Raw genomic sequence first — 20,996 nt, 5'->3', positions numbered from 1 at the left:
GTTGATGTCATAGCCGTCCAACTTGGTGGATATACCTTTGATTGAGAGCTCGCGGTCTAAATCGCTGGGCCAGATGCCGTTACCACAGGCAAGGTCGGTGGCTTTCAATTGCGTAGAGCCCCTGGCAGACGCTTGATTACGCGGTTCTAGGAAATAGCGAGGGGCATTATAAATAAATGGAGACGAGCTGACGTCCTGAAGTTCCTTGCTAGTGCTGCCCAGTACGTTGGGGAGTCATATTTCTCGGTATCGGCGAAAGATTTTCTTTGGGGCCATATAGCGATATCTAAAATATTCGCGAGTTCTACAAGATAAACGGATAATTCACGCGGTAAGAAAATCCAACACAAGAGTTCGGAGTACCTCACTATAGGACATGTGTCATGCTTAATATACCTACGTAAGATAAATTCGGGACCCATAGCCGCCCGAACCTCGAGAGATGTCACAATTCAACAAATACAGTGAGTGCAGACGCCATAACAAGGGATATGAAATCAATGCTAGGGGGACTAATATCCATCACGCATGCATCTAGCCAGACGGAAGCTTTCCTCGGGTTTTGGTAAACAGTATTTATTTGCTAGTCTAGGGATAAGTCGCTGGCGTAATCTTAAGTCTAAGAATCCTTCACAATTTTACCAGTCTTCAGTTAATAGCCGGCTCGTTTCATCTATCATCTCGTCGAAAATAGGTTTAATACCTCTACGAAGCCAGCCACGACCGTTCGGAAAACCAACTTCATTACCTTAACAGGATTCAGACTCTCTGCCATAGAGGTGCCGTCGTCGCTTTTGCGGGAACGTGGTCTAAAATGCCAATCCTCACCCTTTGACTCTCGTTCCCTTGCTTCTCTTTCCCGTCGTATTTCCGCTCGCTTCCTCTCGATTTCTTCAGTCTGTCTTTGCAGAAATCTGTCGGTACATTCAATGACATGGGGGATCTTTGCACCCAAGTGTAAATCATAAATGCATCGGTCTTGAGTCAGAAGAAATTTATAGGCTTCGTTGATCCCCTGCATTTTCGTTTCTGCTGCTTCTTTGAGGTTTTCTGGAAGTTTGTCGGGGTGGTTCGATCTCACCTGCTTGCGGTATCCAGCCTTAATCTCTTGCTCTGTTGCGAATAGGGGGACCTCGAGGATCTCATAGCGGTTTGGACCCTGTGGTTTCGGCTCGAACCGTTCCGGTTGGGTAAAATTTGGGACACCTGGTAAGAGAAAAACGAAAAGGTAGAACTGGAAGGTGGCGGCGAGAAGCAAGAAACCAAATAGGGTGCTGAGAAGTATTTTCCAGAAACCCATCTTTGCAGATGCTGTGTTATGGTTTGGTAAGTAGTACAGGATTCTTTAAATGACTTAACGAAGTCGGTAAATACGTACCTGATCCTTCAAGAATTATATGAAAGAGTTTGGCTTTAGAGATGATTATAAACTAACTACGAGACATCCAATCATAAAACCGGCGATTACCTACAAATATATACTAGGAATTACAAGAAAACAAATCGCATATTCGCAAACATGCAGTCTCTTAGAAATCCGTCAACTTGTTCGAACATAGAATATACGCTGCCTTTCATGACTCAACTGATCCTGTTTTACATCAAGAAAAGCGTGGAAGTCGTTGAATTTGGTTCCCCTTTGTCATACGAACCAAATACTTAGGCAGCCAACGACCAAAGAAATAAATAATCTAGAGGCGTATTTCGAAGAGCTGCCTAGGTAATTCTGAGATACTTGTGGTTTGCAGTGATTACCTAGGTAGATTCTTCAAGATTTCATGTACCCTTTCTGGTGTAATTCGGTAATAAATGAAGCAGATATCTAATATCCTTAGGTAGTACATGATATAAATTATATATCTGTTAGTTAGCAGCTAGGTAGCAATGAAGTTGAATGAATATTTAATGGGCTTGAGGCTACCAACAAAGAGAATAGGTACCTGGATAAATACCTCGAGAAGTGTGATCTTGGGTTACCAAACAAGGGAGTTGTGATGCCTCCCTCCAAATCATGGTGTGTTACAGTGGTCCAACCAACCCTCATTTTCTGATTATTCGTATTCGTATGGAATTTGCTTTTTGATATTTCCCTAGCTAATATTACTCGTCTAGAAAGCTTTTAACTCCTTACCTAGGTACTTATGTGGGGTTATCACATATCAAGTTGCCCTTGCTTCATTCTAAGCCTTATACACCGACAGCACTCTTAAACTACTATGCGACTCTGGGTATTGGTTTTGTCATCTTATTCGACATGGATGTGTTTCTACTTGGAGCGTAGATGAAAGAGGCTCAAAGAAGTACCTTGTTGAGGACAAGGGTATACCCCACCTATGCTCGGCGCGTTGGTACTAGGTAGGCATTGAATGAGGCACAGCACACACTAGATTCTCGGGTTTGATGAGGGCTACATATCTACACCGTAAATTGTTGGTTAGCCCGAAGCTAAGTGCACGGTCTCGACTCTTCCAACGTACAATATAAACCATTTCGATTTCCTTGTCTTTGCTCTGTCCCCAGCTTGAGATCTACTTAGTCCTAAGATACGGGTTTCTGGGCTGAGAGGGGCAATTACACGTTCAGGATAATCTGCCACGATGTGGCCCTTCTCTCCATACCCCGAACACGCGCCTTCCGAGGTTAACGGGAAAGAATATGACTACATAATAGTAGGAGGTAAGTAAACGGCCTCATTTGGAGGGTTACACTAACTCCGGGCGTCTAGGCGGAACCGCCGGTTGCGTTCTCGCATCACGCTTGTCGGAAGATCCCCATGTCTCGGTACTCGTTCTGGATAAGGGCCACGTCAAGGACAACATGATTTCGCGGATACCGCTAGTAAGCCAGAATTTACACATGAGCGACCCGCTGCAAATCCGGGCTGATCGCTGGTCGGAACCTATCCCCGGCGTTAACGGGAGGAAGACGCATCTTTGGGGTGTTGAGGGTATCGGCGGTAATTCGCGGGTGAATGCTATGTTATGGACGAGAGGATCGCCGGGGGATTACGCGGCGTGGTCTGAGATGGGTTTTGGTGATTGGGGTTGGGAGCAAGTCGAACCGTATTTTCGCAAGATTGAGAACGCAGTCTCACATCCCAACTCCAAGTCCAGGGGGCATAATGGTAAGTCTAGAAAACCATTCGCTCTGGTTGGGGATATGAATCCATGATGCATGAATGGCTAACAGCTGCACGATAAGGACCTGTTCAACTACGTTAAAATCCCTGCAAGTTCAAATGGGGCCCCTAGTATGTAATTCCTCCCGGTGAGATCTTTCACCCATGGATTCTATGCTGATGCACGTTGCAGTATCGCGAAGGCTTCCGAAAAGGCGGGCTTGCCGATTTCCCAAGATTGTAACGACCCATCCGCGCCAGCTATGGGTTACTTCTACTTAGATGCCACCATCAAAGAACGCGGCGAAAGGAATTCCGCATACAAGACTTACTTAAGCAGAGACGTGGCTCTCCAGAGGCGTGGGCGCCTTACTGTTTGCACTGGCACAGTTGCATCGCATCTAGAGCTCAATGCTCAAACAGGTGTTGTCAGCGGTGTCCACATCCGGTCATCCGAAAAACAAGGAAAGGATCAAGGTCGCGAGTATTTCGTGAAGGCGAAACGAGAAGTCATCCTCTGCTCCGGCGCATTGTGCAGGCCCCAACTCCTAATGTTAAGCGGAATCGAACCCAAAGGCACGGCGGAAAATCTAGGCATCCCTCTTGTTAAAGAACTACCAGCGGTGGGCGCCACACTTTCCGACCATTACAGTTTCCCCGTCCAACTCGAAGTACCCAAAGAAGAAACGCTTCATATCCTGGAATCCGTATGGGCAATCTGGTATTTCTTGCTTTGGATTTCGTTCGGGAAGGGGTTGATGGCGTATACATGTTGTCTAGGGACCATTTTCCTCCAAACTAGGGCTATCGATCGAAAGACCATGCAAATACAAGCTCGCGACGAAAACGGCGCAGATAACCAGGACGCATCGCAGTCGCGCAACGTTCCAGATATAGAGATCATGATCCTGCCTAGCCATTGCCTGGAACCAGCTGTCCCGGGGCACACCTTTTTCACCTTATATCCTACTGTAGTTCAACCATATGGCACGGGTCACATTGAGCTAGTCGGCAAAGATCCACTTACCCATCCTCGGGTAACGCACCCCTTATTCAGCGACGAACGGGATGTCGCAGTGGCTCGAATCGCGGTACGGTTTACTATGAAGTTAGCTGAGGAATTTTAGAATTCGGGTTATCCGTACCCTGCACCAATCGGTTTTGCTCCCGGCAATAATCCAGATCTCTTAAATGAGTGGGAAGAGCTTTATAAAGCTAGTAAGACAATACCAGACGCCGAGCCAAGAAAAGGCGCGGAAAAGATCGTCAAGTTGAGCGGTAATGGAGGCCGGAACAAAACTTGGAAGAATGTCACAGACGACGAAATCGACGATTACACGAGAAGAATCAGCCAGACGAGTCTACACTATTCGCGCACGTGTCCGATGTCTAAGGATGAGAAGACCGGGGTCGTAGATCAACAACTTCGTGTGCATGGATTCAAGAATTTGAGGATCGCAGACGCCAGTGTATTCCCTAGAATCACTAGTGGCCATACTATGGCGCCGACCATAATGGTTGCCGAGAGGTGCGCAGATTTCGTCAAGGGTTTTTGGGGTAGGCAAAAGTCAGAGTAAACAGAGGTCAGCATGTTAGATAGAGCTTGGACATAGGACGCAAGTGAGGTTGAGATATAAGCCAAGCGAATGTATTTAAATCGTAACCTTGTAATCCCTTAGAATATCACTTCCAATCATAAGAGAAACAAATTACTTCTCTAGCTTCGCATGCCGCGATTTCGATTACAAGAAATTGAATTTAAGCCTTTGCGACCATCCCAAGGATTGCCTCTTCGACCTCCTTAGGGTTGGTAGCGTTTAAGAAATGGGCACCGCCGTCAATCAAGTCAAGCTTAGCTTCCTTGGAGGCCGTGAATAGTTTGATCTGTTCCTTCTGGACAACCGAGCCGTACACCGGCTCATTGACTCCCTAAAAGATGGTTAATTACAACGAACAAGACAAGGAGGAAGATGATGACTTACCTGTAACCAGTGAACAGGGCACTTGATATCTCCCAACCTAAGGAGCAACCCATCTCTCTCCGCCAAGTTAATGACAGACATCCTAAGCTTCTTGCGTCCCTCATCGCCAGCGTAAACACTCTTGAGTATCTGAGTCCAAGTACCAACAGTCACATCAGTAGCCGCAGCCCCGAAGCCCAGCCCCATCACGGGCTGGATCCAATCGTCACCGACGACGAAATCCGGGGTTGGCGTAGAGCTGCTCCACTTCTGAAGAAACGGTCCGACGATGGGGAAAGGATCCCTATTGATAACAGGCAAGTCGCCATTCGTCAGTCTAATAGCCTGTTGGTTGTACCACCGTTACACTAAAATCGGGAAGAAGACACGCCAGTGGTGAGGGGCGGCTTAGCAACTTACCAGCACCCTTTCGAGCGCGAGTCAGCAGACTCGCTGTCCATAGACGAGCCGAGGATAATAACACCTTGAATCTATTGATCGTGAGTTACTACCTTGATGACGCACCGCGGGGGCCACCCGGTGTAGATACTCACTCTTTCTGGTGCCAACAGCGCGGTTCTAACTGCAATCCATCCGCCCTGGCTAGTCCCCAGTGAGAACGCTTTCGATACACCTAACGCCTGCGCAGCCTGCAGTGTAACGAGCGCCGAGTCCCAGTAGGTGAAGTGTTCGACGGATGTAGACGTAGCGCCATGACCGAGGGGTTCGATAGCTACCAAGTTCGCCGCGGCAGTCAACTTTGGGTTGGTAAGCTCCGCATTATAGAGGTCGACGGTAGTAGTCAGCGAGTTAATCAAGATGAATGTCGGCTTCGAAGGATCGATCTTGCCGTTCGAGATCTTGTAGCCGACTTGCGCGTCAAGGTGCGGGACTCGAACCGTTTGTGTGGGAGCCATGATGGAAATGATTATGTTGGGTGTCTGTGGAATAGAGGCAATTTAGGATGGGCAGGGCAACTAGCTAGCTAGATTTTGTATTCCGAAGCTGTGTGGGTTGTACAGGACAGCTCAGAGAACTATCCGGGTGGTAGTACCGGCAGATGGGTAGCCCGAAGGTTCCCTTTGATCTTAAATACCGAATAGGGTCAAAGGTCTTTGGCTGTATCTCGTGACTTCTGATCTTTCCTTTGATCGTACATACCAACTAGTGGCACAACAAAAAGCAATAACTGTATGTCGGGATTACTGCACGGAGTTGAAGTGACACAAAGTGTTTAGGGTCAGGGTTGACATAGAAAGATACCTAAACTTGTGACTAAAGATCCACACTTCGCCCATGAATGCTAGCTCATGCGATCGATCGGCAATGGATAACCTAGGTATGTTAGCTAGAGTATCTACTTACGTATGTACTTATCTAAATACTTAGATACCTAGGTAAGTAAGAGATACCCCGTCAATTCATTGTCGCTATGTGATAGCTTAGGTAGTTAAGTAGCTATCATCGACGCGTATTTGTTTGTCTCGGAAGGAATCGGCTTAGGATTGAAGTATATACCTGCGTTATTTTACCCCTTTCTCGGCTTTAATCTCTTTCTGAGCTTGGGCATTGATTTGTATCGCTTCCTTCAACTTGGCGACCACCTCTGGTTGACCGCCAAAAGCAATGAGGAGCTTCTCGTCGAGCTCTTTTTCGGTGGTTACCAAGCTCTTAGCGCCTCGTTTACCACTTCTAGCTCCGTTGGTTAGTGTTCCCCACCTCTGAGTAAATGCGTAAATGCTTTGCCGCAATAATTCATCCAACTTCTCGTTTGCGTCTTGCTCCGGCTGAGCTGGAGCTTTAGCTTGTATTGCCTTGCCATTTGTGGCAGGAGAGGTACCGACAACCGATGACCATAGACCAAGGGACAAAGAGCCACCAAGGACACCGCGGAATAGACCCAGCCAATTTTGAGGACTGAGAGCGTCCCAAATCCGGCCAAAATGTTGCATTGCTGCTGGATGTGACCTGACATCGCCGATTTCAAGTGATACCAGCCCATTTTTGAGAATAAGAAGGTTCTTGATCATAAATAAGTCAGGATCGGGATCGGGAATGGCTGCTTTGTTAGCCCTCAGACGAGACTCGGCACGTTGCATGGCAAGAATGGTCTGGTTAATAATTCGAAAGACAACCGCGCTCGACTATTGAATTGGGTTAATTCCTTGAGACTCAAAATGGGGAAAATCATAGATATCACTCACACTTCGTTCCTTTGGCATAGCTTGATCGTACATGGCCAAGAGTTCAAGGGCGCGCTTCGTTATTGGGTGGGTATTGGATGATGCGACACCATTTACGACTGGTGCAATCTTAAGGGAATCTGGTGGAATTGGAGCCTTTGATATAGACTTTGTTACTTCAGCGTCGAAAGCGCTATCGGTAAAAGGCCAGAGGTGCTCAATAAGCAATCGCGCAGTGAGATCATGGCAGTGAATCGAATATTGAGTTTCCTCTTCATCGTATTCCAGCAAAAGATATTCGTTCGTAATCCATCCGAGAAGATTACAGACTGTCTGAAGCTCACTTGTTTGAAGAACCGATTGTAATGTTGTTGCGACCGGGGCAATATTCGCAGCGTTGACCAATGCTTTTTGGTGAGTTTTCAAAGCCGCATAGGCGGACTGAGGGTCAACATTGTATTGGGGTTCAATAGAAAATATTTTGCCAAATAAACTAGCTTCATCATAAGATCGCTCATAGCATTGCTTGATGAAATTGCGACAAGCTGTTTCTGCATTACTTTCCTTGACGTCTTTCTTGAAAACTTCAAGATCATGTTGAGTCATGGGACGTAAATCGCGATCCCTGACATCCGAATATGATGAGAATATATTTAAAGCAGTATTGGAGTAGTAGTCAAAGCTTTGTTCAAGAATCGGGTTTCCCAGCTGATCATAGCAGCTGCGAATAACACGCTGGGCATTTGCTACTAAACCATCTACTTCAAGCACAGTCTCCTCAAATCGGCCGTAAGCAAGTGCATGCCTAGCGGATTCAGATTGCGTAGCCGCGATTTGTTTCGATATTTCCGAAGAGACCCGCTCCAGATGACCAGTAAAGCCAACTTCAAGCAGGTGAAGAGCCTTAGTGAGTAGAGATTGGTATCTTGCCAGATATGATTCAGCATCCCGGTAGTCAGGCTAGTACAAGTTAGTAAGAACGCCCAGAAGCAGAGATTCCAAGAACTAAAACTAACGTGCTTTATCATAAACTCGATACAAGCATCAAGATTCGTTAAAATCTCGCCGAAATTATCGTGGTTTACTAATCGACTAGCCCCCGGGGCATTCAACCTTCTCGTAACACCATCGAGGTAGGCATAATAATGCAAATCGGTGCCGACCTCATCGGCCAATTTCTGTAATCGCTTCTGTTCCGATAAGAGATCGTCACATTGGGCTTGAAAAGAGGACGTTTGTGACTCTACAGCGCGGAAAGAGTCTGCTAAAGAGGTCAATAAATCCAAGGCCCCATTCGCATCGCTTATAAGTGTATCTAGATGGCGTTCAGTCATTTCTAATTGGTCTCGATATAGTCTGCGTCCCTGTTAGTGGCCATGTCGCTAGTTTGTTTGGTATGGGGGTGTCGTACAAATATTCCTGTTGGCTAGCCTCGATCAATTCGGTATCGAGAGATTCGGACTGGGGTATATTTCGGGTTTGAACATCGTTTTCGAGTTTATCTACCATCAACGCATCTAAACTCCTGTCCTTAGTCTTCTTCCTCCTCTTCTTTGCAGCAGCATCTTTAGAGAGCTGCGCACGAACGACATGGTAGAAATCGGAGTATGACTTGGCTCTTCGACTTAAAGTTGCTTCGGGAGGATCAATTGATGTTTCGGGTTCTTCGAATAATTGTTCAAGTGGTTCGACTACATCGGGTTGCTTATTTCCCTAGATTGATTCTTAGCATCATCTTCAGAATATCATAGCTGAATGATTCAACTGACATTGGGTTGTTGAAGGAGGGATTCTCTTCTTCTATGTCCTGAAGTTTGTGGTATAGAAGGATTTCTCTTATGAGTATGATCCGGCACGAAGTTGTACCAAGAATCTTCGTACATGGTTTTATCATAGGTCACCGAGGAAAGGTGAGGCTATAAGTTGTTCTTTTCACGAAAGCATTGGATTTCTACAACAACGTCAGTGCATGAATTGAATAAAGGTACCCGCCAAACTATGTATCCCAGCCGCTTAGGTAATTTAGCTAGTCACGGCCTAATTTTAGCCGTGACCCGACCGATAAGATACTGGAACCAATTAAGTATAGGTACATGAAATCACCCCTCCACCCCCCGCACATGTAGGACATTCTATACCTAGGCAGCTAGGCAGCAGAGTTTGCTGAATCTTCCCTAAAATTTAGCTGAGGTATTCCACTAGAGTATCCATTTCATCCAGTCTTAGTGGCAACAAACTATAGTGGGGCCCACTTAGTTAGAGCCGGCTCACCTGCTAAACAGAATCCCCCCCTCCCCCTCAGCAAAACCACTACGCCTTATAGACGTAAAAAAGCGATCAAGAAATCATCCAATGAAGGTGACATCACAACCTAATTTCAGGTGAAGGTCCCATAGCTCAGTTGGTTAGAGCGTCGTACTAATGTTAATCCGATTCAGGGTTTATATCAAGTAAATGCGAAGGCCGGCGGTTCGAGCCCGCCTGGGACCATTCCTTTTGCTTTTTTTATATTTTCAATGTGTCTTTTTCTTTTTCCCCTCTCTTCCTGCACGAAACTTTCTAGTGTTACTCTTATTTCGATTGCCTATTTTCCATGTTCAATACATGTAACTTAAAGATAAGCTCGAAAGTTAACCTAACGCCGCCACCTGATGTTTGGGGGTTATGGAACAGCAATTTAACTTAATCTTGATCCCATGAACATAACATCATCATAGGCGGATAACCCAAAGGGAATAACCATGTGTAGTAAGCTAGCAGTTCACGTCATAGTGTGCATATACTCAACAGATAGGATTGGTTCACTCGTACGATTAAACTCTACAGGCCAGTGTATTATTCCGCTGATATTATTAAGAATTTCATATAGGCTTTCTTTTTTCTTCTTTGCCCACATGCAGGTATAAATAAGTGGTTCCCCTCCTCCAAATTTTACCTGAAACCCCTAGAGTTACTACAGACAACGTCAACCATTAACCGGGTTGTATACTCTTGTTCATGAGGCAACCCATTTCACCAAATTGCGCGACAGCTCCTGAAACTTATAGTCGGCTTAGAAAAGCCATCGCTCTAAGTGTTGTCTCCGGTCTTATGGAGAGCGGCCTCACGCTCACTCTGGCCTGATGGCGGGCCGGGAACAAATTGACAACGCCACGCACAGGATGCTGATGGGCCATCTAAGACTCCCGAGCAATAGGGCCGTTCGCTGACTCGAACGACGTTGATCACACATGCCAGTACTCCAAAGCCCTGCATTCGTCCATATCGTAAAGAATTTTCAAAGCAGTTCATCACGTTATTGATCGAACCAGATAAAGGCAGTTAGGACGTCGCCAGAAGAGATATACAAGTCGAGCACCACCACGAGGACCCTAATGGAATGACACCATTGCAAGGAATTGTCGGATTAGCACCTCAAGTATATGGACCTGGAAGTCGAGGAATCTATTGAAATGGGCGGCTCTCGGGACACTGATGGAGGAGATACGGGGGAAACCAGAGGATAGTGATACCAGGTTTGGCGTTCTACCTACTTGAGGACCCTGTCGAAGCTGGAGCCGATCTCCAAAACATGTGCCCTATTACAGAATTCCTCATAGATGTTGGCTAAACGCCTTTACACGTCATCTGCAGAAGATTCGAGAAATTTGAAGCTATTGCGACACACCTAGTAAAACTTGGAGCAGATATCAATGCTCTAGACACGGGGAATTAAAGCATGCCGATAATACCGGGTTAGTGGTTAAATCGAGGTTTGGGTCCGATTTCTATTAGGCCTATTGTGTATAAACGAAGAGCTACTACTCGTATGTATGCGTATTGTAATTGACATGGAATATTCGTTCTTCTTCCCTTATATGGTTATCTACGCTACAATGACCCATATTATCCTTCTTCCAGAACTACTCACTAAAGCTCTTAGCTTTACCATAGTCAATTAATATGCTGGGCCGATCGAAGCCCACATTGTTAGGTAACCTTCGAGTTCACAACAAAAGCGAACTCTTAAGGTGCAAGATATCCTACCTAAACCTTAATGCGGTACGAATACATCGCTCTAGGACATGCAAAACTCCCTTCAGCTCGATTTCTTCATAGGAGGGACATTCCTTGGAGGCGCGATCGAGAATCCATAAGGGCGAGTATCAGGGTAAGGTATAGCCCCATTTGTCGGGGTAAGTATTTTAACGCGACGGCGGCTACCTAGGCTACGCGCATTTGATCTAGATCTTGTTTTCTTTCGATTTGTCGGTGGAAGCGTATTTGGCTGGCATTTTAGCCACGGCATGGCCTTGTCGAAGACAGCCTTGGTTTCAGCGTCCTTGGGAGGCATGACCTGACTTTCGGTGGTATACTTCTGAGTGCTTGATCCCTCAAAGGTTCTTGCCTAGGTGGAGATAAAATCACGGAGCTCTTCGTATGCCCTCGCGTCTCTAGTTATAAGAACGAGCACTTACGACAATAGGGTACGACCTGGGTAAGTGCCTACTAACGAATAGTCGATCCCGCTATTCCTACAATCAAGAGGATAATTGGGGAGCCGACAGTGCCCCGTATTAATACGATTAGACCAACATGCGCAATGCTATACAGTTCTTTTCTTTATCCAAATTTTAGAATATTGTTCAATGGGATTGTGCCTTCATCAAAAGGGTTTCGTAGAATATTCGAGCAAGAAAGAGTGAAACTAAAGACAATCGCTTGTTGAAAATGCATTATAGCCGTATTTTGTCGTCTTCCTGGTGGGTGTTGGTAGCCTGCGTATGCCAGTGTTTCGAATTGTGGCATCGGAAGAAAGGGCGAAGTGCGCAAAGAAGCCCGCAGTATTGAGTGACTCGCTAAATATTTGCTACCATTTCCTCTAGGCAATGATTAGGTATTCCCATATTGGCTTCGATCCCTAAATGAGCCAAGACGAATATTAGACCTCGAAATGACCATCATAACTTACTTGAGCATATACACCATGATTTTCTCGCTGACGCCCATGAACGTACCTACCAAAATGGACCTTCCCGGCTCTATCAACCCAGCCGTCAAGGGCGCAATGCTGCTTGCTGGAACAGCGGAACGACCAAACCACGACTCTCCCTGAAAAGGGACCCTCCCGAAAGGTCAATCTTTTCTCACAAAATTTCACTCCCTCGAACCTTATCCGAACAAGCACGAGTTTTCCAAAGGTCTTGCGTCGTCCCTGGCTTGGAGAAGTCTAGAGAGTGCACTATCTGGCAGTCCCGAGCCCGAAGGCAAACATGGCACAATAGAGCGTCTGTTACACTGCTTGATATTTGACGTCACAAATGTTAGAGCAGCTTGCTTCGTATATCGGTCGTTTATTTAAACCCGGGTCCCTCATCGTTAAGTTAGATCGCATAGTTAGAGGGTGACGCCAATATCAGAGAACAATTATGCTGTCGCCTATTCATTCCAGGGCGTAGTAGTTGTGAGTGAATAAGTAAAAGTAATAACGGTCACTGCTCGTGGTTTCTTAGTGATAAATAGATCTAATATCCCTGTTGGAGAAGCTATATCTTAGTGGAAGCAGGTACTTCTAGGCTACTCGGGTACTTACATGCAAGGATAGGAGGAGGTAGACTTGGTCGTACTTAACTGGCTGGGTCGATTTACAGGTACCTGAGCGGGTAGCGTTACGCTGTACCTGACTGGGTTATCAAGGTTATCAGGGTCCTCGGGGTCTAAATTTAAAGTTAGCGGTAGATTGGTGGTTGGCGGATAGCGGCAGAGCCCCTGGGAAGGAGGCCTGCCTGCGGCCTACCTACCCTATCAGCGCCGTAGGCAGCACGCTATTGTTAAAGGGAAGGCACCAACAGGCTATAGATAGCACGTGTACATTAAACACTGTGCGGGGTTCTTTTAGATACCTAGATCTTTTTCTTGTCGGCGAACTGTGGATTTCCTGTTACTCTCCTAAAACATCATTCACTCCCTCTCTCGATCCATCCCCGCCCCCCCTCTAAAGTCGCCGTTAGCCCCAGGTAAAAGAACCGGGCTGTAACTAAATTTATCCTTTTGATAATTCTCCCGTTCCGTCTCTCATTTTTTTCACACATTCATTTCGAAACATAATAGGCTTCGAAAGCCAAATAAAGACGTTCAGACGTATCTCTTGCGACGTCGTTTATGCGGTGTACAAGACAAGATAGGAGAACTTCTTTTTATTCATCGTATTCGTTCTATCCATACTGCCATACTAGGGGGCATACATGATACATACCTAGGTACATAAGGGAAGACCATACCCTTACATGAACACCTTACATGGATAAAAGTACCTCTACCTCTTATGGTCGGCGAACAGACATAATCGATCTAGGTACAGTATATCCAGTGCGAAGTACCAGGTACGTACAAATAAAAAAGATCCATCATGCATGCGTCGCATCCGAGGCACATGTAAATCCGGTCGTGACCTTTCCAGATCATTCATTGTATTGCCAAAGACATGCATCCATTGACGACCCACACTCTTATTTAATTATCTACCCCTGCCCAGTCATCTCCTAAACCCAGGTTCGCGGTAATTCGTCATTCTCGAGAAGGAGGAAGCGCAGAAGCAGAGGCAGAGGCAAAGAAAGCTGAAGCTGAAGCAGCCGCATTGACACCGGACATATCTCATCTCACTTCACTTCACTTCACTTCACCTTACTCCTTTAATATTATGTTATATATGATATATACTTTTGATATGTATTAACAATGACTACAGATAAGTCTAAGTCTGAGTCTGGTCTACACTGACAAGTGCGCATGGTCAAAGTCTTTGCGACGCAGGACTAGCTCGACTTTGCCTCTCGTCTTGTCTTGTGTCAACTGCGCTACGCTGCGCATCGCCGACCACGTGCCAGTGTGAGTGAGTGAGTTCGTGGCCAAACTACGCTGAGCTGCGCCCTCTATTTAATACTTTTGTATTTTAAGTCATCGGCGACACCTTACCCATAACGGCGATATCATTCATTCATTTTCTTCTTCCCCTCCTACTTTACACCCACACGCACCATCGCCGATCTACACGAGACCCCATACTCGCACACGCCGTCGCCCTCATTATTCCCAAAGGCGGGTCTTATCCATTGTACGCGACCCATCGCCGACTCGATCACAGTCGTCATATCCGCCGTCCTTCCCGACTTGCTGGTTTAGACCCGCCTGTCGCCAGTCGACACCTGCCCACAATGGATCAATTCTCTGCACGTTTTCGTCGCCCTAGGCGTACCACAGCCGCACCTGCAACTCCCCCCATGGGCAACCGAACTGGCTCGCCCCCGGACAGATCCTCTTCAGAACGGAAACTTGCTGCTTTCAATCAACAACACGAACAAAGAGAACAACCACCCCAACTTACAATTTCTACCACCAACCATACATCCAACAATAATAACAACAACACCTGTTCACCTCGAACTGGTCTTTCATCTAAGTCACCTCTATCAGCCAAGTCACCCTTTCGAGGTTTCCACTTCCGACACTCTAATAAACGTGCTCGATCTCCCGCCTCCGCCACGTTACCCGTAGCCAGTTCACCAGCTATTACAACTCCCAGTGGGATTGAATACGAAAAATTAACACCAATTTCGATGCAGTCAATGCAATCAATGGAGAGTCAGGACGAAATGGGCGCCCCTCAGGGCCAGCCCAAGCCGAAAATTCCGGCTTTTCTCAATCTAACTCCGAATGGTATGTTCTCTTACTTTTACTACCAGCGCACTAATATTTCTTATTCTATCTGATATTTACTTATCGTCTACTTATGTATGCTAACCATTCCCGCTCTGGTCGCAGAGATCGAGTCGAAGTTCCAGGACCTCAACTGGGCTGAGCGTTTACGCCTACAATCGTCCTGGTTGAACCCATCGCCCAATGCTCAATTTGCGCGCATCAATTCCATGGAGGCTAAGTCCCTCGACCGATACGCGAACATCCAGCCATGGGCCAACAACCGTGTTAAGCTACAGGTCCCTGATGGCCAGCTTGATTACATCAACGCATCGCCCATCGTCCTTCATTCTCCTATCGATCCCGAAGGCAAGCCACCTCACCGTTACATCGCTATGCAGGGACCCAAGGTTGCAACCATGGAACACGTCTGGCGAATGGTGGCAGAACAGCTACAAAGCCCTGCCGTGATCGTCATGTTGACCGAGACGCATGAGGGCGGGATGGAGAAGTGTTACCCTTACTTCCCCCGAGTCACTGATCATGAGCCGTGGGAGATAGGAGAGGAAGACGAGTTCGGCGATGGTTTCCACGCCCAACTCAAATGTGACAGTATCGAAGAGCACGCTAACGGCGCCATTGAGGTACGCAAGCTCATTCTTCATGTTGAGGGACGTGAGGAAGACATGATAGTTTGGCATCTTCTTTACCGCAAGTGGCCCGATTTCGGCGTTCCGGCCATCCAGGACATTGATAGCTTTTTCGAATTGATGCGCCTTTCCCGAGAGAAGAATGCGAGCGTCGACAACCCTCGCATTATTCATTGTTCCGCCGGTGTCGGACGAAGTGGAACGTTCATTGCTCTTGAGCATCTTATCCGCGAGATCGACACGGGCGATCTAGACCGTTTTGAGACGGAAGAAGTTAAGGACAAGCATAATACTAAGGGCAAGGACTCCGGAGACGGAGACGATGAGGACGATGAAGAAGTCGATCTGGGTAAAGATGATATCATCTACAAGACTGTCAACGCGCTCCGAGAGCAGCGCAAGCAGATGGTCCAAGCCGAGTCACAGTACCTATTTATCTACCAGGTTTTGCGCAAGCTTTGGTTGGAGAAGCATGGACTCGCGGAAGCAGACATTGAGGAACCTGCGGCTAAGAGGTTGGAAGTCGATAATGACCCTTTCATCTAAAGTCTCAGGAAATTAACTTGGTCAAGATAAAAAAAAACCGCTCGAGACGATATATACACCACCACCACCACACGATTCCACACAGCATTGCATCGGCGTTTCTAGGGGCATATACGGCTTGGCATTTTGCCTTCTTTCTTTATCACCTTTAATCATTCGACGAGTTCAGATTATTTGACATTCCGACATACGGCCCATTCTTCAGGCATCAGGTTTCGGTACATAGGAAAACACGATACGGTTGCATTGGAAGTACTATTATGCATGCATGGCACGGCGTCTTTTTTTCGTCACCACACCCGAGGATCTGGGTATTAGGCCCACAGTATCAGGTGGCACAGGGACATAAGGGAACATACACTGCAGAGAAAAGTTTTACAGAGGTTTACGAATTCAGGGGATGTTTTTCATTTCGAGATACCCATTATTATAGCTACTGGCATCAACTTTGCCAAAGCATTTTTGCTACATTGTACTTGTAAGACTTGATAGTTACCGAACGGCCTGCCTAGGTAGAGCCATAATGAGGCACCTGCCAATGCACATTGCGTCACAAGACTTGGCGATCTTCCAATTGTGATACATCACCGATGTCGTAATTTTTCTATATACTCTTAATAATCCGGCTGCAGCTTACCCCGCCTCACATGTCAGCCCTGTAAATATCCATGATACCTACAGGGAACTATCCGCAAACAAGGGATGGTATAGGTCAAAGCATCTAGAGGACTTACACAGTAATAACCTAAATTACTATCCCCTTGTACTTGAACGGCACGTTCGGGGAGCTAATCAGTATAAAATTAGGGGCTTAGGACTATACACCATCTATTACTAGTTCCTCTAAGGCCAGACTACGTATCATATCAGACTTACAATCGGATACCAGCTAGAACAATTATATCAGCCCAGCATGGCAGTCAGACAAGACCTCGTCGCACTCGGCAAGAAATTAGTGGAACAAGGTCCTGTCAAGACCCTGCACACACCCCGCCGCGTGCGCATTCTCTATAACGGGGTCTACATCGCAGATACCACATCTGCTGTCTATGTCTGGGAACACGAATACTATCCGTACTTTTACGTACCGAAGAGTTCCGTTAAGGAGGGTGTTCTTCATCCCTCACAACACTCAAATGACGCCGCGTTCCAGACAGCGACGCTGAGAGTTGGGGATAGAAGCACGGATAGAGTCCTAATATTCGCGGATAAGGGAATTGCGGAGAAGGGCAAAGAGTTAGAGGGATTAGTGAGGTTTGAATTCGGTGCCGTGGATGCTTGGTTTGAGGAAGATACTCCGATTTACGTGCATCCGAAAGATCCCTTTCGCCGCGTTGATGTTTTGCACTCGACACGGCCAATTGAGGTCCATGTAAACGGGATTGTGGTCGCGAAGGCGGAATCTTCGTTCCATCTCTACGAAACTGGCTTGCCGTGTAGGTACTATCTCCCACCCACGGCAGTCGATCGGAAGTTATTGAGGGAGAGCGATATGGCGACTGCGTGTCCGTATAAGGGGATTGCGAGTTACTTTGATCTGGTGTTGGATGATGGGGATAAGGACAGGTTTAAGGATTTGATATGGTGGTATAGAAGCCCGAATCTCGAGTGCGCGCAGATTGCGGGGGCCCTGTGCTTTTACCATGAGAAAGAGGAGGTGGAGATTTTGCTTGATGGGGAGGTGGTTAGGAAGCCGAAGACGCCTTGGTCTTGAAGAGGAGCTTGGTGGTTAGGTATGTCTTTCGAGAGATGTTTACGTTCATTGGCGGATATTTGTTTCGGATTGTTTACTTGTTGAAGGTTATGGGATTTCATCTTTATTTCGGACGGATTATTTGGGAGGACGGCGGGCTAGGGTCAAAAATAATGGTTGGGTCCAGAATGAAAACCCCCTTCTCCTTTTACAGCAATACTTTGCGTTTCGAAATCCATGGTTATCACATGAAGGCATTTCGAAGACTGAATCGTAAGTTCACTCGATCCTAGAAATTTTATCTTGTACGAGATGCCTCCATCATCCCCTGGTCTGAGCAAATACCGTTGTATCGGGACGGTGGAGCATCATCACTCCACTCGTCTGATGTCGATCGATCCTGTTAGTCACAGTTTTTTCCCCAGGAACAATTTACTCGAAACGGCTAACACAGACATGAGCCCACCGGGTGCCGGTGCATCTCGGGGGACCTCAATCAACAATTTAATTCCACAAATGAAGTCTTAATGAATCCATCATTGAAAGCGGGCAAGATTCGCCGTGGTGCGCTTAAGATCCCCGGTCTGAAGGGGTCCCCCGGATCATCCTACTACTAGACGGCGATCATACCTATTGTCCTATCATATCATTCGTATTGGCACCAGATTCATCTCAAACTATATTCTAGAAGAACACTCTGTCCATTGATCTCAGGCACGAAGCAGAATCCAGCAAACAGTTCGCAGCAGGTAGGGTCGTAGCCATATAATGGATCCCCGACGACGATCCCATACAGGCAGGTCTTCATTCAAACCTAACCTTCAATCATAAAGTCTGCAGTAGCCCACGGGAAGCTATGGGGTTTGCTTTCCAAATCCAGGGTCTATACCGTCTTGGCAGGAGAATCGCCAAGAGCAGCTTGAACCCATTCCCAGGAGAAACTCCACTAATTACGATGAAGATCTCGTGTTGTTGATGGTAGAGGACTTCGTGTATATGTAGGAAGGTTGATGCGTTGATTTGGAGCGGATATTCCCGTTTTTCATCATCGGTGACTTCTCTGACGCCAACGATTTTCTCGTATTCACTCGTTCTTTTAGCTCAGTTCGCGACTTACTACGATAACTATCGCAATAATGCAATTCACCACCGTCCTTGCGCTCCTCAGCGCCTCCGCTGCTATCGCGACCCCCACGTCCGGCTCTCTTACCAAACGCGCGAACTTCCCGATCCCGGCCTCTAAGGGAACTGTCACGTACAGCAAAGTGCAGACGATCCCAGCCGGGCAGCCATTTGACGGTGGCCTGAAGACTTACGGGCGAGGCGTGAAATGCACGGGACAAGCTGAGGGCGGCGACTCAGACGCCGTTTTCATACTTGAGGATGGCGCTACGTTGAAGAACGCCATTATTGGCGCGGACCAAATCGAAGGTGTCCACTGCAAGGGCGCGTGTACGATTGAAAATGTCTGGTGGTCAGCTGTATGCGAAGATGCGCTCAGCATCAAGGGCGATGGAAATGCTAGCGTTCTCGGCGGGTGAGTTACCAATGTTGTGTTACTATTATGAGGACTTGGTCAAATGAGTATAGAAAAGGAGAAGAGACTAATAGATGATATAGTGGCGCTACCGGTGCAGAAGACAAGGTCATCCAGCACAACGGCCTCGGAACCGTTACCATTGACGGCTTCACTGTCGTCGACTTCGGCAAGCTATACCGATCGTGCGGAAACTGCAAGATTATGGGACAGCGCAACGTTGTGGTTAAGAACGTTAAGGCCTACGATGGCAAGACGCTAGTTGGTATCAACTCGAACAAGGGCGATATTGCTACTATTTCGAGCAGTTGCGCTACTTCTGTCAAGAAGATCTGTGTTGTAAGTTCTTTCTATGATCCTATCTGTTTAGCTATTGTAGTCTAGTTAAAGGGGTTGGGGGTCAACTTGCTGACATAACTCTACTATTAGGAGTACGAGGGCACTACACCCGGTAATGAACCTAAGGAAATTGGCTCTGGCCCGAGTGATCACTGCAAGTACACCACTGTCAATGCTTGCTGATGGGAAGTTCTGGAGACAAGATTTAGTACGGAGGCATTCTCTCAGCTGCTCTAGTCTCCGTGGATAACTCAACGGCCAAGGGTTCGCGGGACACCTAGGTATCCACGAGAGGACAGAACAGGCATATTGCGAGTTTGTTTCATCGGTGCGTGTTGAATGCCTTCTTCTTGTACATATGAATATTTTCGAAATCATACATGGATCAAGCTAGTACATAACCAAGCACATATATCGTTACAATTTGACGTCTAGGTGAAGCCGAATATCGACAATGGATAACAACCTAACTCTAATGATAGGTATCAGGGTAGACACCTAGGTCTAGACCATTCACCGTAAAAGTAGCCAATAAGATGAGAGGTAACGACTGCCGTAGGCTAGCCCGAAGGCAAGGTGTAACCTTAGGTAAACTTGGGTAAACCTCGAGCTCTAATAGGAGATGATAATGAGATACGCCGTATTGACATGCTGCGCGATCATCTTACGATTTAGTCTACGTAATGTATACACGAAGGTGGTAACTCCTAGTCTACCTGGGTACATCGTCTCAAGTTGAGCCCCTTTTGAGCACAAGCCTCCTCGCAGACCAGCCCTCTAAAAGTTCGTCTACAAATCAGAGGTTGGATATCCAGGTAGAGTAGGTTGTTCGCGCCAACGAAACGGCTATAGTTTGAAAGTCGGTATCGGAAGTTTTCTCCAACATCTGAGAGTGTTGAGTGTTGGTGTGGTGACGCGTGTTGCTTGCTACATGAGATGGACGTTAGTATTCCCGTCACATAGTGCACTGTAGGCTATACAGATTTAGGCAAGACTTAGAAAGGACGAAATTGTTGAAGATCGTGATGAAGTTGAACTTTGGGACCTAAAACCTCCAGCCGTCTTGGAACTTCTATTATAAAATTACTGTGTATGATGCTACATCAGTATCCAATGCAGGTGACAAATGCAAGACGCGTAAATCATATTTGAGAGGACCGTGGAATTGACGTCTACGGTAAGAAGCTATAGACGTATACGGTTTCATAGAGCGAGCTAAATGTATAGAAAATAGCAATACTAGTGCGCTTTTAGATAACGGCCAAAGGTGTGAAGCCAATGGTACGAGCGAGACT

At 46.7% G+C, this 20,996-nt stretch overlaps 7 protein-coding genes and 1 non-coding gene across 8 annotated transcripts; 5 read left to right on the top strand and 3 right to left on the bottom strand.

Annotated features, from left to right (window-relative positions):
• Positions 1-549: 549 nt before the first annotated feature.
• On the bottom strand, positions 550-1,158 carry F4822DRAFT_346937 (uncharacterized protein). Its single transcript, XM_051455899.1, has one exon. The coding sequence runs from the start codon at positions 1,019-1,021 to the stop codon at positions 677-679; it is 345 nt and encodes a 114-aa protein (XP_051311314.1). The 5' UTR covers positions 1,022-1,158; the 3' UTR covers positions 550-676.
• A 995-nt stretch (positions 1,159-2,153) lies between these two features.
• Positions 2,154-4,970, top strand: F4822DRAFT_445490 (putative GMC oxidoreductase). Its single transcript, XM_051463389.1, has 5 exons — positions 2,154-2,676; positions 2,726-3,150; positions 3,202-3,254; positions 3,312-4,209; positions 4,246-4,970. Exons 1-5 carry the CDS (start codon positions 2,598-2,600, stop codon positions 4,693-4,695), a joined length of 1,905 nt encoding a protein of 634 aa, XP_051311313.1. The 5' UTR covers positions 2,154-2,597; the 3' UTR covers positions 4,696-4,970.
• F4822DRAFT_346913 (putative alpha/beta hydrolase) lies at positions 4,561-6,299 on the bottom strand. Its single transcript, XM_051455897.1, has 4 exons — positions 5,634-6,299; positions 5,500-5,570; positions 5,101-5,383; positions 4,561-5,047 (listed from the first exon to the last, which is right to left on the bottom strand). Exons 1-4 carry the CDS (start codon positions 5,994-5,996, stop codon positions 4,877-4,879), a joined length of 888 nt encoding a protein of 295 aa, XP_051311312.1. The 5' UTR covers positions 5,997-6,299; the 3' UTR covers positions 4,561-4,876.
• Positions 6,300-6,602: 303 nt separating this feature from the next.
• F4822DRAFT_432390 (Sec34-like family protein) lies at positions 6,603-9,145 on the bottom strand (the record flags this gene model as incomplete). The annotated part of the gene is made up of 5 exons (XM_051461638.1): positions 6,603-7,223; positions 7,284-8,222; positions 8,279-8,618; positions 8,674-8,975; positions 9,032-9,145. The coding sequence occupies 5 exons, from the start codon at positions 9,143-9,145 to the stop codon at positions 6,603-6,605; spliced, it is 2,316 nt and encodes a 771-aa protein (XP_051311311.1).
• A 503-nt stretch (positions 9,146-9,648) lies between these two features.
• F4822DRAFT_t110 lies at positions 9,649-9,752 on the top strand. The gene has a single exon. It is a non-coding gene; the product is annotated as a tRNA-Ile (tRNA).
• A 4,369-nt stretch (positions 9,753-14,121) lies between these two features.
• Positions 14,122-16,262, top strand: F4822DRAFT_346739 (phosphatases II). Its single transcript, XM_051455892.1, has 2 exons — positions 14,122-14,957; positions 15,063-16,262. Exons 1-2 carry the CDS (start codon positions 14,456-14,458, stop codon positions 16,130-16,132), a joined length of 1,572 nt encoding a protein of 523 aa, XP_051311310.1. The 5' UTR covers positions 14,122-14,455; the 3' UTR covers positions 16,133-16,262.
• A 516-nt stretch (positions 16,263-16,778) lies between these two features.
• On the top strand, positions 16,779-18,498 carry F4822DRAFT_346762 (DUF427-domain-containing protein). The gene is made up of 3 exons (XM_051455894.1): positions 16,779-16,869; positions 16,940-18,098; positions 18,287-18,498. The coding sequence occupies exon 2, from the start codon at positions 17,046-17,048 to the stop codon at positions 17,844-17,846; it is 801 nt and encodes a 266-aa protein (XP_051311309.1). The 5' UTR covers positions 16,779-16,869; positions 16,940-17,045; the 3' UTR covers positions 17,847-18,098; positions 18,287-18,498.
• Positions 18,472-20,124, top strand: F4822DRAFT_346769 (polysaccharide lyase family 3 protein). Its single transcript, XM_051455895.1, has 3 exons — positions 18,472-19,362; positions 19,446-19,701; positions 19,792-20,124. Exons 1-3 carry the CDS (start codon positions 18,962-18,964, stop codon positions 19,882-19,884), a joined length of 750 nt encoding a protein of 249 aa, XP_051311308.1. The 5' UTR covers positions 18,472-18,961; the 3' UTR covers positions 19,885-20,124.
• The last annotated feature ends 872 nt before the right edge of the window (positions 20,125-20,996 follow it).

Source organism: Hypoxylon trugodes, assembly GCF_022578975.1.
Source record: "Hypoxylon trugodes strain CBS 135444 unplaced genomic scaffold F4822scaffold_8, whole genome shotgun sequence".
NCBI classification, from domain to species: domain Eukaryota; kingdom Fungi; phylum Ascomycota; class Sordariomycetes; order Xylariales; family Hypoxylaceae; genus Hypoxylon; species Hypoxylon trugodes.
The sequence above is the reverse complement of the archived record's forward strand: the minus strand, read 5'-3'. Positions and strand labels throughout refer to the sequence as shown.